The sequence below is a fragment of the Chiloscyllium plagiosum genome, chromosome 45 (assembly GCF_004010195.1).
Source record: "Chiloscyllium plagiosum isolate BGI_BamShark_2017 chromosome 45, ASM401019v2, whole genome shotgun sequence".
Classification (NCBI taxonomy): Eukaryota; Metazoa; Chordata; class Chondrichthyes; order Orectolobiformes; family Hemiscylliidae; genus Chiloscyllium; species Chiloscyllium plagiosum.
This window is the reverse complement of record NC_057754.1, coordinates 859,484-874,491: the sequence shown is the minus strand read 5'-3', so window position 1 is coordinate 874,491 and position 15,008 is coordinate 859,484. Positions and strand designations below refer to the sequence as shown.

General features: G+C 46.6%; 1 protein-coding gene across 3 annotated transcripts; it reads right to left on the bottom strand.

Annotated features, from left to right (window-relative positions):
• Nucleotides 1–601: 601 nt before the first annotated feature.
• Nucleotides 602–9,716, bottom strand: LOC122543788 (RDS/peripherin-like protein xRDS35). 3 transcript variants are annotated; one of them, XM_043682562.1, is made up of 4 exons: nucleotides 8,931–9,712; nucleotides 6,174–6,420; nucleotides 1,498–1,745; nucleotides 602–903 (listed from the first exon to the last, which is right to left on the bottom strand). In XM_043682562.1, exons 1-3 carry the CDS (start codon nucleotides 9,509–9,511, stop codon nucleotides 1,518–1,520), a joined length of 1,056 nt encoding a protein of 351 aa, XP_043538497.1. In that variant the 5' UTR covers nucleotides 9,512–9,712; the 3' UTR covers nucleotides 602–903; nucleotides 1,498–1,517. The 3 variants fall into 3 exon arrangements, with proteins under 3 accessions (XP_043538497.1, XP_043538496.1, XP_043538498.1); XM_043682561.1 differs by having other exon boundaries at nucleotides 602–1,745; XM_043682563.1 differs by lacking the exons at nucleotides 602–903; nucleotides 1,498–1,745 and adding an exon at nucleotides 4,830–4,935 and having other exon boundaries at nucleotides 8,931–9,716.
• Nucleotides 9,717–15,008: the final 5,292 nt, after the last annotated feature.

The window sequence follows — 15,008 nt, the reverse complement described above, 5'->3', positions numbered from 1 at the left end:
CTACCTCTGTAACCTCCTCCAGCCCCTAAACCCCCTCCCTATCTCTGTGACCACCCTTAGCCCATTCACTCCTCCCTATCTCTGCAACCTCCTCCAGCCCATACACTCCTGCCCTATCTCTGTCACTTTCTCCAATTCCATCCTCTTGACCATCCCCAATGCCCTTCACTTCACCATTGGCAGCCATGCCTTCAGCTGCCTGCAGTCCTAACTTTGGGAGTTCCATAAGATCATATGAAATAGAAACCGGAGTTGACCATTCTGTCATTCAGTAAGATCATGGCTAATTCAACAATCCTCAAGTTCACTTCTCTGTCCTTTCCCCACAACCCTCAATTCCCTAACTGACTAAGATTCTCCCTATCTCAGCTTTAAATACCCTCTCTAACCCTCTCTGCCTTTCAGGATGGTCCTTAAAACTGACTCTTTGGCCAAGAGGCTCTTGTTGAAATACCTCTCAATAGAGCTCAGTGTGACATTTTGTTTGCTAATGCTTGTCTGTTTTGCTCCCTTAATGATTCTAGATAAATGCAAATGTTATAGAACAACCATTTTTATCTGAAACTGTTTGGATAAATAATGTTCTTACGGTTCCTCGATCCCACTTTATTTCAGACCTTTATTTCAGAATTGCCTTGATCACTTTGGTTTATTGAGTTGTGACTACATTTTATCATTTGACAGCAGATCTACAGAGAACTTACTACAGAGTATACTTTGCACAGTGACCCATTCTCAGGAACATCCCACCTTTATCCTTTCAACCTCCTCCCGAGGCTGAGGTCAGCCATTTCAGTCGTACCATTTGGTCATTCAGACAGCCACTTTCATTGTTGGAAAGACCTCAGCCCTTGCTGCAGGTTTATCCAGGCGTTTCTATTAGCTGCAGGATTGTATTAGATGCTGAAGGAATTGAGAATGAAGCATATTAGACAGCTGTAATGAAGCCCAGGAAAAAGGTCACAGTCATGGGGTGGTGAAGGGGAGGGATTTAAAAAAGGATTATGAGTTTTCTTCAATGTTTTTGAACAATTCTCTTCATTATTTGCACAGATATCAGAGTTGGGCGATAGTGGGTGTTTTCTGAGAGGTCATGAATTGAGATGCCCCAGGAATGGGTGAACCAGAGTAATGAAGCCAGACAGGTCACTGATCACAGTGCTGCTATCTGAACTTGGTTCCAAGGGTTAAAGGTCAGGTGCTAACTGCTCAGAGCTGAGGATTAATCCTGACTAAAGCCTGGATGAAGGGAAGACAAATCTCTGCCAAGTGAGGGACCTTACAGATTGGCCTGAGGCAGTGGGATTGAGACTGGGGAGAGAGTCGCTAGGATTAAAGGTCACTCAGTGCAACCCCTCTCCCCTCCCAAACAGTAAGCAGGGCAATGCTGAGGACAAGTGCAGTACTGCATGAAATTCAAACAGAAGGACATTCAATGTTAAAGGTCAGCTATGGCCGATAGTTGCTTCTGGGTAACTGCCATTACCCAGCGTGTACCTTTCTGGGTTAGGAAATGTCTATTTTTCGGTTTTGTTGCCCTCTGTCGCTGCCGTCTCAGTTGGTGCTGGCTCTGTCTGCACTTGGTTGAAGTTGAACTTGGCCTTGAGTGCTTTGGCAGTAACGTACAGTGTCTCCAATGGCCCTTTATCCAGCAAATAGCCCTCGGAGTCACACTCAGGATTCTCTTGGCCCACAACAGCCTCTGTTGCAATGCTGAGGTAACGCAGTCCAGTCAACACACCGAGCTATACAGAAGTCACACAAAATAAACAAGATTCCAAAACTCAGATAGCCACAGAACAGCAGGAAAATCGGCAATGTCATTTGAGAAGCTGGGATCTAGGTTTTACTTTAAGGTAATCAGGAGTCACTCAGCAGTAATTGGTTGGGGTTTAGTATGGATTAAACAGAATCGTTTGTTTGCTGTATGGTCAGATATGATCTCTGAAGATCAGGAACATCTCACTGAATTTCCCAGTGACTCAGATGCAGGAATGGAGACTTCCACTGGCTTGTTTGCAGATGACCGTAAGTTAAAGTAGCACAATGAATCTATCTGTATCCTATGATAAGTGGCTTGATTTCTATTCCCATTTCCATAATTCAGAGTGTGGAATCCCATTTCAGTAAGTAATTAGGAGGTAAATGGGATGCTATCCTGCATTACAAGAGAAATTAAACATAAAAGTAAGGATGTTCTTTTTCAGTTATACAGGGTATTAGTGAGACCACTTCTCCAATACTGTGTGCAGTTTTGGTCTCCTTATGTGAGGAATGATGTGAGAGAACGTTTCCTGGATTGGTTCCTGGAATGAGCACTTTTAAAAATTCATTCCTGGAATGAGGGCACTGCTGGCTGGTGCAGCATTTATTGCCCGTCTGTAGTTGCCCTGGCGAAGGTGGTGCTGAACTATCTTCTTGAATCACCGCGGTCCATGTGCTGTAGGGACATCCAGAGTGTTGTTTGGGAAAGAATTCCAAGATTTTAACCCAGTGACAGTGAAGGAATGGTGATATATTTCCAAGTCAGGATGGAAGGGAACTTGCAGGGGGTAGTGTTCCCATGTATCTGCTGCCCTTGTTCTTCTTATTGAAAGTGGGCATGTATTTGGATGGTGCTTTTTCTTTTAGATGAGATTACAGTGTGGAAACAGGCCCTTCGGCCCAACAAGTCCACACCGCCCCGCTGAAGCGCAACCCACCCATACCCCTGGAACTTGCAGGGGGTAGTGTTCCCATGTATCTGCTGCCCTTGTTCTTCTTAATGAAAGTGGGCATGTATTTGGATGGTACTTTTTTTTTTAGATTAGATTACAGTGTGGAAACAGGCCCTTCGGCCCAACAAGTCCACACCGCCCCGCCGAAGCGCAACCCACCCATACCCCTACATTTACCCCTTACCTAACACTACGGGCAATTTAGCATGGCCAATTCACCTGACCCTGCACATCTTTGGACTGTGGGAGGAGACCGGAGCACCCGGAGGAAACCCACGCAGACACGGGGAGAACGTGCAAACTCCACACAGTCAGTCGCCTGAGGCGGTTGTTGAACCCGGGTCTCTGGCGCTGTGAGGCAGCAGTGCTAACCACTGTGCCACCGTGCCACTGTGGAAGGAAGATTGGAGAATGTCCACAGTGTAATCATGTAATGTTATACATTGCTGCTACCGAGCATTGGTGTTGGAGGGAGTGGATGCTTGTGAATATGATGCCAATCTAGTGCGTTACTTTATCCTGGATGGTGTCAAGCTTCTTGAGTGTTGTTGGAGCTACACCCATCCAGGCAAGTGGGCAGTATTCCATGACATGCCGGCCTTGTGCATTGGAGATGGTAGACTGGCTTGCTTTCGGGAGTCTCACACACACTTCAGTGATGATGATGATGCCAATGAATTTTGAAGGGTGATGGTTAGATTCTCACTTGTTGAAGGTGGTCAATGCTTAGGACTGTGTGGCCTGAATGTTATTTGTTATTTGTCATCCCAAACCTGGATATTACGTTAACAGGAACAGAACTCCCTGTTGCCTTGTGAGGAAAGGTTGGACAGACTGGGCATGTTTCCTCTGGCATTTAGAAGATTGAGAGGTGACTTGACTGAAGTCATAGAGTCATGCAGCATGGAAACACCCTTTGGTCTAACTCGTCCATGCTGACCAGGTCTCCAAAACTGATCTAGTCCTATTTGCCAGCATTTGGCCCAGATCCCACTGAATCCTCTAAACACCGACTGGTTGGTGTGAATGGACAGGTGGCAGATGATATTTGAGGTAGAGTTGATATATTTTGGTTAGGAGAATAAGACATAAAATAAGGATAAAATTCCGAAGAGGTGTATAAGGGTTTGACATAAACCAGGCAAAATGAGTGGACAGCTGTGGAAGGTAATCAGAACTTGCACTGAGATATTGATTGAAAGACTTGACTGGGTAAATAGAGAGAAATAATTGCTCTAGTGGGGTTCAGAACAAGGGGTTCAGGGGGCACTGCCTAGTGCTTCAGGACAGTGGGAATCTAGAATTACTCTCCCCACTCCCAGGCCAGCAATAAACACCTGCCAGAGACAGCAGTATACTGTATTGAGAATGTCAGCACTGAGCTTTGCGACAGGGAATTGAAGCTTGGTTAAAACACAGAATACAAAAAGGAAGTCATAGGTCTCAATGAGATCTCATTTGTGAGTTTGGGAGTAGAAATAGTGGTACTAATGGTAATAGTCATTAAGGAGCAAGAATTCACATCTCAACAGCTCACTTCGAGAAGTGGGATTCAATCTTTGAAAGTGCGGTGAGTAAAGTGACCCCATGGAGCTGTTGGAATTGTCAGAATGACCCAACCATTTTATGTCCCTTTAGGAAGCCAATGTGGCTCACCAGATCCCGTGCTTAATTCATAACCGCTCTCTGACACTGGGGCAAAGACACCTCGGTGGATGGGCACTAAATGCTGCCTTACCAGTAACAGTCATGCCCTGGGAATGATGGAAAGAAAATCTGTAACTGAGTGACAGACTGGGGAGACATGTCTCTGACCTTCACCTGACCCCAACCTCACTCTTTTATCTTAAACAGCAAGAATTCCAGAAACCCTTGATCACCCGGAATTACCTGCCAAACAAGATCTTATATTTGCCAGTTGTCATCCTCACTTTTAACAAATCCGGTGGAAACAAGCCCATCCTGTCCAATCTTTCCTCATTAGATAACCCACTCATTTCAGGTATCAATCCAGTAAACCACCTTCTTTCTATTCACATCTTTCCTTAAATAAGGACTCCAAAACTGCACACAGTATTCAAGATGTAGTCTCACCACTGCCTTGTATAACTGAAGCATTGCATCCTTACTTATACGTTCAATCCCCCTTGCAAAACAATTTGTCTTCTAAAATACAAAAACGGTAATTGTTGGAAAGGCTCAGCAAGTCTGGCAGTATCTGTAAAGAGAAATCAGAGATAACGTTTCAGGTTCAGTGACTCTTCTTCAGAACCCTGCCCTTCTTTCTAAAGAACTTGTTGCACCTGCACACTAAGGTTTTGTGTCAGAAACACTAGAACACCGAAATCCCCCTGCATCTTAGTATTCATTCTCTGTTTAAGGAGCACTCTGATCTACAAAGGATCCAAGATCATGCTATTTCAGGACTTTTCCCCGGCTCTGGTTCGAAAGAGGAAGGCATTCGACGAGGCGAAAATGTTAAATTTCTAATAAAAATATCTATAAAAAAAAAAGGAGCACTCTGCTTTTGTAATCCTTCCTGACCCCTGCACCTCTCCCCATTCCCCAACACACACTCAGCTGTTACGCCAACTCACTTTCCTTGGGAGTAAGACAAGCCAATGAGGTTTGTCTTGAGAGTCAGAAGGCTTTGACATTACATTGCAAAATTTGGAAGGCCTTCCCGTTTCTGATGCTGTGGTCCCACCTGAAACAAGATCCAGCAAAAGGATATCCACTGAATCCAGCCGTGGGAGACACATATTCTTTGTGACAAAGCCCCATATGTCAGTGGGTTGGCTTAGAATGGCCACAATGAGAGTAATGCTTTCTAAACTGGTTCAGGACCAGCCAGCATCCCTACGCAGCCAACCTCAGTCATTATCACTTGCATCGGTTCTGAACAAGGGGCACTGGACCCAAAATGTTAACTCTGTTGCTGTCTCCACAGATGCTACCAGACCTGCTGAGGGTTTCCAGCTATTTCTGTTTCTGTTTCTGTTTGTCTGTATCACTAGGGCTTCAGTACAAATCCCTAACACACATGTGGTGAGACACAGACATCTCTTCATATTATCGAGTGTCCCCTCTACAGACTCACAGAATAATGACCTTAAACCCAGCTGGCTCTGGACATTTGTATTCACTAATGACTAAATACTCCCAGTAGCAAAGCATGATGGGGGAGAGGTCAGGCTGCCAGAAGTGGACAACAAGATAGTAAGCATCCTGGGGATAGATCTCCACAGCACCAGCCTTCTCCTGGGAGTAAGACATGTGGACAGAAGTAGGCCATTCAGCCCATCAAGATGTTCCACCATTCAATGGAGGCTGATTCTCTATTTCCTTTCCTTGTTTGGTGACAGTGCTGCTTTTAACTACCCCAGGAGAAAGGGAAACTCTGAGGGAGAGTGCATGAGGACATGGCCTGGCTATGCAGGGGAGGGAAGCTCTTACCTGTGTGACATAACAGAGCAGCACACTGGTCCCAATGGTTGCCATCATCCCTGTATAATAGCTGAGCAGAGCCTCTCGACATCCTGTCATCCACAAGTTCAGCTCTTCCGTCTGAAACTCGTAGTTGAAATGTGCAGAATTGTTGGTGATCTGACGCTGAATACAGGGTCGAGGAGAGTTTGGGTTACAGCAACTGAAGGGGACACCATCGATCAGGTACCTGCCATCCACATTGCTCTTAATGCGACTGAAACCATATCCAAACATGTTAGATCACATGGAGGGAGAGCCTACTCATTATTCAGACTTACACAGGATAAACCCCACCCAGTAGCAGACCATTCAGCCCAACCAGCCCTTGCTGGCGAGTGTGTCCTCCCATCTTTAATTGCATAAACTTACCGTGGAAAACCTCTCCTCCCTTCTCCCTCACCTATTTGTTCAGCTCTCTCTTCATTGGATTGACATGATTCCTGTTGAGCCCTCCCTGTGAGAGTGTGTCCACATTCTCCCCACTCACTGGGGGAGGAGGGGGAACATTTCTCCTTAATTCCTGCTCAGGTCCCTTAATGTCCCTTGGATCTGCTTTTCCGTGACAGAGGAAGCATTGGGTCTGTATCCAGTCTGTCAGAACCTTTCATCAAGTTAGTGACCTCATTTAGGTCACCGCCCAGTTTCAGATCCTAAGAAATGGGATCAAGAGTTGGCTATTTGACCCATCAGTCCTATCCCTAGACTCAAGTCCTCTTCTGTGTCCACTTCTCCTGACCCTCAACTCCCTGATATTGCAAAAATGCATCTACCTCCTCTTTGAATACTTCCAGTGGTGTAGCTTCCACTACTGTCTGGGCTGGAGAATTCCAAACATTCATACCTCTGTTTTAAGTGAGTGTCTCCTTAACTCTAGCCCCTAGTTTGAGATGCCCCCACTAGTGAAAACATCTCAACATCTCCTCTGTCAAGTCCTTTCAGAATCTTATATGTTCCAAAAGATCACCCCTCATTCTTCTAAACTCTAATGAATAAAGGCCTCACCTGTTTAGCCATTCTTGATAAATCAACTCTTTCATCCCAGGAATCTGCCAAGTGAATGTCTTTTGAATTACTTCCAATATTTCCCTGAGAGAGGCCACCCAGACTGCCAGTCCTTTCCTGATGTATAAGTGTGTAAATTTCTGGTAGACCCTCTGTGCTCCCTCTCCAGTGCCTTCACCAGCTGTTGTAATGTGTGACTGGAACCACCTCTGTGTGGTCTGACCAATAATCGACACATGTTCATTATTAGAGCTGAGGAGGAGTCTGATTCTCTCCGAGGGCTGTAGGACTCTCTTCCCCAGAGAACAGTAGTTGACTCATAGAGTCATAGAGATGTACAGCACAGAAACAGACCCTTTGATCCAACACGTCCATACTGACCAGATATCCTAAATTAATCTAATCCCATTTGTCAGCTTTTGGCCCATATCCCTCTAAACCCTTCCTATTCATATACCCATCCAGATGCCATACACGCATCACCCTCTGCGTGAAAAAGTTATCCTGTAGGTCCCTTTTAAATCTTTCCGCTCTCACCCTAAACCTATGCCCTCGAGTTTGGACTCCTCTATCCTGGGGAAAGATCTTGGCTGTTCACCCTATCCATGCCCCTCATGATTTTGTAAACCTCTATAAGGTCACCCCTCAGCCTCCAACACTCCAGAGAAAACAGCCCCAGCCTGTTCAGCCTCTCCCTGTAGCTCAAATCCTCCAACCCTGGCAACATGCTTGTAAATCTTTTCCAAACCCTTTCAAGTTTCACAACATCTTTCATATAGCAGGGAAACCCGAATTGAACACAGTATTCCAAAAGTGGCCTCAGTGTACATTTTGGAGGTAAAGGTAGAGAGGCTTTTGACTAACCAGAGTACTGGGGGGATCGGTGGGATTTGTGGGGGTGAGGCCACACTTGGATCAGCCAGGATTTTTTGGAATGGTAGGGTGAGCAGAAGGGACCAACTCCTACCCCAGATTCACCTGAACTTTCAGTTCCTGGAATTCAATTCACACTCAACACTGAGACAGCAGGAGGCAATTCAGCCCCAAGCCCTGCTCTACCATTCCATCAGATCACGACTGATCTGTATCTTAAACTCATCTCCCCTTGTGCTGTAATCACTTAATTACCTTAGCTGGGGATAAAGTATGGAGTTATTGAAGCACGCAATGGAGAAAGGACTGTCAGATTCTGGTGGCAGGAAGCAGGGTGAGTGGAGAGCAGACACCAGTGCAGGGTGCCTTGGCTCCAATGGCCTGTCTGTGCTGTCAATTCAATGTAACAAAAATCTACCGACATGACCTCTCACATTTTCAATTCACCCTTGCCCCTCACACTGACCTCCCCCCTGCTGGCCTCGAGGGCCATTTTTGGGCAGTGGGAGGGGGAGGGGTGGAATACTACATTTGCCCTCCCATTTGTGTGAAGAAGTGCTTCCTGACATCACCCCATCTCCGATCTGAAGGTTCTGCCCCTTACTCAGGGTGAATCTCTCTCTACTGACCTCGAGTTTCCTCAGTTGGGTCACCCCACTGAGGGAGACCAAGCAGAGAGATGATGGGGTGGGGGGAGGGGAGCACTGAAAAGATTAATACCTTTCAAAGAGACAAAGCAGAAAGAAATACTGACATAAAACCAGCAAAACCCAAGAGCCTGTCAGCAGCATATGTAAGGAGAGAGACAGAGTTAACATTTCAGACTGGTGATATTTTGTCAGAACTTACTCCCTGACTTCCTTGTTGTTGAAGTCTAGATATCGGTTACTGATCCACTGCACATCAAACCAGTCCTTGTAATTGTTGTTGCCACAGCATTGGAATTCCATCTGGATGTGGTCTATGGTCCTCTTCTGATAGCACCTCCCTGGGGTGTCTGTGTCCTTGTAGAAACGGATTCCGTTTCTCAGGCCAATCTTCAGCGAGGCGTCCAGGTTCCCTCTCATGAAGTAGCTCAGGAGTGAAGCAAACAGCATGAGGAAGGTGAAGAGGAATGAAAAGACGAGGTACGGCTCCACATAACCCTTCCATCGGGGGAACTTGGCCAGGTCCAATGAATCACTGCTGATCTTCACCCCGATGAAGTTGAGGAGCATAGACAGGAGGCCCACCACGATCAGGGTATTGGGGACAAGGTGAATATCAGTGTTGTCCATCACCTCACTCCGTCTCTTCAGCTCACATTTGAGGTAAATTCCCAAAGCGAAAGTCAGGATTCCAGTAAGGACTGAGAGCCAGCAGAGCATCCATAGGGTTTGCGCCAAGTGGACACGTTTTTGAAAGGTGAATTTCACTTTGAGTAAAACCATGTCTGTGCTGGTTTTTCAAACAATCTCTGCCACCCTCTCTCTTTCAATCTCCAGGGAGGGAAGGGCTACTGGGGCCAGGGGGATTCACAACGCAGTCCAATCAGATGGGCTTGAGTGCAGCAGTCCTAACTGTTCATCCATTGTGGAGCTGCACAGTTCACTGCAGTTCACTGAGGGCAAATCAAGAGAAAAGCTTTGACCTAATTTCCCAAACACCAGGTGGTAAGCTCTGATTTGGAACCAGTGTCCTACCAATAAGAACAGAGAGATATTTGTCCAAATCAGCAAATTCCGTTTCAATGTCACCTGTGAGCTTTATCAGTACTTACAGTCTTTAATACCTCAGTTATAGCTCTGTAATGTGCCATTATAATCCACTCATCTCTGTCCTTGTCTCAGCTTACTATGGGAAACTATTGTGTTTCACATTATGGGTAGATAGTGGCTGTCGGATGAGACTAGCAATCTTGTGAAGAAAGGTTAGCACATTGAGCCACTCCTGATCAAAGTTTCAAAGAATGAAAGGTGATCTTATTGAAACATATAAGATCCTGAGAGAAAACAAATCCTTGGAGAAACTCAGCAGGTCTGGCAGTGTCTGAGGAGAGAAAGCAGAGTTAATGCCATTCTGAAGAAGGCTCAGTAGACCTGAAACATTTCAGATTTCCAGCATCCGCAGCTGGTTTTTTTTGGTTAAGATCCTGAGAGGACTAAACAGGGTGGATACTGAGAGGATGACTCCTTGTTGGGGGATTCTGGCACTCGGGTGCACAGTCTCCCATTTAAGGGAGATGAGGACAAATTTCTTCACAGATGGTAATGAGAAGGTAGTGGAATTCTGTCTCTATTCTCCCCCCCCCCCCACCCCAATCAATGGAAGCTGTGTGTTCAGGGCTGAATTGGAGAGATTTTTGATTGACCCCAGTACTAGATCAATGGAGGTGACCTTCATGTTCTCTCCAGCGGCCAAGACAGTGGTAATTGGTGAAACGAAAACAACTGATTAAAGACAACCAATGAATATCACCATTTTCAGCAGGGCCTACATCCTGACAGCGATGAATAAAACAATTAAATAAATGTAACAGTTGCACCTTGCATGAGCTCAGGCTCTCCAAAACACACCCAGCAACTTTATCTGCAGTCCTGCTACATGCAGTCATAAATGGTGGCTGAGATGGAGAGGGAGACTCCACAAATATCCCTATCCTCAATGAAGGAACAGCCCAGCCCATCAGTGCAAAAGATAAGGCTGAAGCTTTTCCACTAATCTTCAAGTGGTAGTGCCAAGTGGGTGATCCATCTCGGCCTCCTCCTGCAGTCTTCTGCCAATTCAGTTCATTCCATATGATATCAAGAAACAGTTGGAGGCACTGGACACTGCAGAGGCTATGGGCCCTGACAACATAATGGCAACAGTACTGAAGAATTGTGTTCTAGAACTTGCTGCTCACCTCGCTAAGCTGTTCCAGTACAGCTACAACACTGTCATCTATCAGACAATGTGGAAAATTGCCCAGGTATGTCCTGTACATAAAGAGCAGGACAAATCCAACTCACCAATTACTACCCCATCAGTCTACTCTCGACCGTCAGTAAAGTGATCGAAGGTGTCATCAACAGTGTTATCAAATAGCACCTGCTCAGCAAAAGCCTGCTCAGTGACACCCAGTTTGGGTTCCGCCAGGGCCACTCAGCATATTAGGGAGCTCTAGGAAACCTGGAGTCAATGGGAGTTGGGAATAAAACTCTCCTCTGGTTGGAGTCATACCTGGGACATCGGAAGATGTTTGTGGTTGTTGAAGGTCAGTCATCTCAGTTCCAAGGCAGGTCTGCAGGAGTTCCTCAAGATAGTGTCCTAGGCCCAACCATCTTAGCTGCTTCATCAATGACCTTCTCTGCACAATAAGGTCAGAGTGGGGAATGCTACAGAACTTGAGCAATATCGAGGCTTGGGATGATAAGTAGCAAGTAACATTCATGTCACCCAAATGCCAGGCAATCTATTCATTACCCTTTCAAATTCTTTGGCACTACCATCACTGAATGCCCCACTATCAACATCCTGAGGGTTACTATTGACAAGAAATTGAACTGGACTAGTTATATAAATTCAGTGCAGGTCAGAAGTTGGGAATCCTATACTGAGTAACTCATCTCCTGACTCCCCAGAACCTATCCATCTCCAAGATACAAGGCAGGAGTGTGAAGGAATACTCCCCTCTTCCCTGGTGGAGTGCAGCTCCACAACATTCAGGAAGCTTGACATCCTGGATAATGCAGCCTACTTGATTGGCATTACATCTACTCCATCCACCATCAACACTCAGTTGCAGCAGTGTGTACCATTTACAAGGTACACTGCAGAAATTCACAATGGTTTCTTAGAAATCACTTTCCATGCCCACAACTACTAGTGTGACAACCCCTATGAGGCCAATGGAGCTCCTTAGGGAGCTAGTTGAGTATGAGTTCATACAGGCATGGCCTATCTGCTGAAACTCTGCTCTTTAGCTGCTTTTACTGGGGAGTTGATAGTGCGGTGATATTGTTGCTGCAGTAATATTCCAGAGACACACAGAAGACTCAAGGGATCCAGGTTCAAATCCATCTGTCTCTCTTGATGCCTTTAGAGAGGTGGGCACCATGAGGGATGTAGTGCTTTATTTGTCCCTCCAATTCCAGTTTGATTTAGCCCCTTCCCTCTCACCCTCCCCTCTCCTTCATTTTTGATGGTTTCCATTGGCCATAAAGGCCTTTGCTTGTAAATATTTGATTGGCGCCATGGGTGATTACTGTTGGTAGTTAAAGTAATTAAAAACAAAGTCCCAGGGATTTTGGTGGTGGTGAAGTTGCTCAGTTGTGTGGCTGGGTATAAGAGAGAAAAGATTGAAGCAGACCCTGGAGGGTTTTAATGGTCCAGTGGTAGTGTTCCTACCTCTGATCCAAGAGGCCTAGTCTCAAGGTGTAATAACATCTCTGAGCAGGTTGGTTAGGAAAATGTCGATAAAGCAGAGTCAAGGATGGGTGTAGAACGATCTGTCCTGAGCTGGGACAAGCCTGTCCACGTCATGTGTAGTGGCTCTGTTCAACAACAGGTTCAAGAAGGCAGCTCAGCACCACCCTCTCTAGGGAAACTAGGGTCAGGCAATGGGCTGCTGACCCAGCCAGCGATGCCCATGTCCAATGAACAAATCAAAAAAGGAAGATTTTCATTGAAGTGTTGTCACTGTTGTAATGTGGGAAACAGGGCAGAAAGGCTATGCACAGCAAGATCTCACACACAGTGAGGGAATAAATATCGAGGTTGTGGACCTTCTGACGGTAAAAAATGTTCTCTGTTTTTGAAAAGGGCAAGAGTAAGTTTTACCCAATTTCAATCCCTCAACACATTTGCTGAGAAATGGCTGTGTCATAAGCACATGGCTGTGGGCAGGATCTTGCTGTGCTGCCAATTGACTTTCATGTTTTCTACATCACAACAGAGGCCTCACTTTAACAATAATTACTTAGTTGGCTTTCAAAGCCTACAATTTGTCCTGGGATTGTGAATGGCTCAAGTGATAAGCAAGTGTTTCTCAGCCAAAGGCAAACAAATATTTTAAATGAATTCCTGGTTTCTTTCTGACGTTTGGTACCTGCCGTACCTGCACAAACTGTAGGTGTCACTGCTGCACTTTGCCGAGAATTATTTGTCTATTTGTCTGTTTGTCTAAGCTGAGCTGAGCTGAGCTGAGTGAGAACGACAAAGAAGTGCCAAGCCGAGACTGTTTCAAAGTGTAGGTCTCAGAAAGACTGAGTACCTACTTCATTTGAAATATTTTGGGAGTCTCGCATGATTTATGGCAGCAGCAAGACTCTCTCAGCGCCTTTCCAATCATGAATGACAACCCGCCAACAACGTGGGAGTGTGAGCAGTCACACCTACGAATAGTCCAAAGTGCTTTAAAACAAAGCCAGTTACTGATAGAAGATGCAGCAGCCAATTTACAGACTGCAAGCTCCAATGGACAACAATCTTAGAATGACCCAAAATCGAAAGAGGGCACAACCAACACCATTGCATCCTCACCACTGATCGTATGACAGTGCAGATCCCCGTCATCACTAACCGTGTGACAGTGCCTACTCCCCGCAACACTGACCGTCTGACAGTGCCTGCTCCCATAACACTGACCCTCTGACCGTGCCTGCTCCCAAACACTGACCGTCTGACAGTGCCTGTCCCACAACACTGACCCTCTGATAGTGCCTGCTCCCACAACACAGACCCTCTGATAGTGTCTGCTCCCACAACAGTGACCGTCTGACAGTGCCTGTCCCACAACACTGACCCTCTGACAGTGCCAGCTCCCACAACACTGACCCTCTGAAGTGCCTGTCCCAAAACACTGACCCTCTGACAGTGCCTGTCCCAAAACACTGACCCTCTGACAGTGCCTGTCCCAAAACACTGACCCTCTGACAGTGCCTGTCCCAAAACACTGACCCTCTGACAGTGCCTGTCCCAAAACACTGACCCTCTGACAGTGCCTGTCCCAAAACACTGACCCTCTGACAGTGCCTGTCCCAAAACACTGACCCTCTGACAGTGCCTGTCCCAAAACACTGACCCTCTGACAGTGCCTGTCCCAAAACACTGACCCTCTGACAGTGCCTGTCCCAAAACACTGACCCTCTGACAGTGCCTGTCCCAAAACACTGACCCTCTGACAGTGCCTGTCCCAAAACACTGACCCTCTGACAGTGCCTGTCCCAAAACACTGACCCTCTGACAGTGCCTGTCCCAAAACACTGACCCTCTGACAGTGCCTGTCCCAAAACACTGACCCTCTGACAGTGCCTGTCCCAAAACACTGACCCTCTGACAGTGCCTGTCCCAAAACACTGACCCTCTGACAGTGCCTGTCCCAAAACACTGACCCTCTGACAGTGCCTGTCCCAAAACACTGACCCTCTGACAGTGCCTGTCCCAAAACACTGACCCTCTGACAGTGCCTGTCCCAAAACACTGACCCTCTGACAGTGCCTGTCCCAAAACACTGACCCTCTGACAGTGCCTGTCCCAAAACACTGACCCTCTGACAGTGCCTGTCCCAAAACACTGACCCTCTGACAGTGCCTGTCCCAAAACACTGACCCTCTGACAGTGCCTGTCCCAAAACACTGACCCTCTGACAGTGCCTGTCCCAAAACACTGACCCTCTGACAGTGCCTGTCCCAAAACACTGACCCTCTGACAGTGCCTGTCCCAAAACACTGACCCTCTGACAGTGCCTGTCCCAAAACACTGACCCTCTGACAGTGCCTGTCCCAAAACACTGACCCTCTGACAGTGCCTGTCCCAAAACACTGACCCTCTGACAGTGCCTGTCCCAAAACACTGACCCTCTGACAGTGCCTGTCCCAAAACACTGACCCTCTGACAGTGCCTGTCCCAAAACACTGACCCTCTGACAGTGCCTGTCCCAAAACACTGACCCTCTGACAGTGCCTG

Coding starts and splice junctions, on each gene's coding strand:
- LOC122543788 (XM_043682561.1), bottom strand. CDS start 9,511: ATGGTTTTACTCAAAGTGAAATTCACCTTTCAAAAACGTGTCCACTTG. Junction 6,421..8,930: donor AACAACAAGGAAGTCAGGGA/GTAAGTTCTGAC, acceptor ATATGGTTTCAG/TCGCATTAAGAGCAATGTGG. Junction 1,746..6,173: donor TGCTCTGTTATGTCACACAG/GTAAGAGCTTCC, acceptor ACTTCTGTATAG/CTCGGTGTGTTGACTGGACT.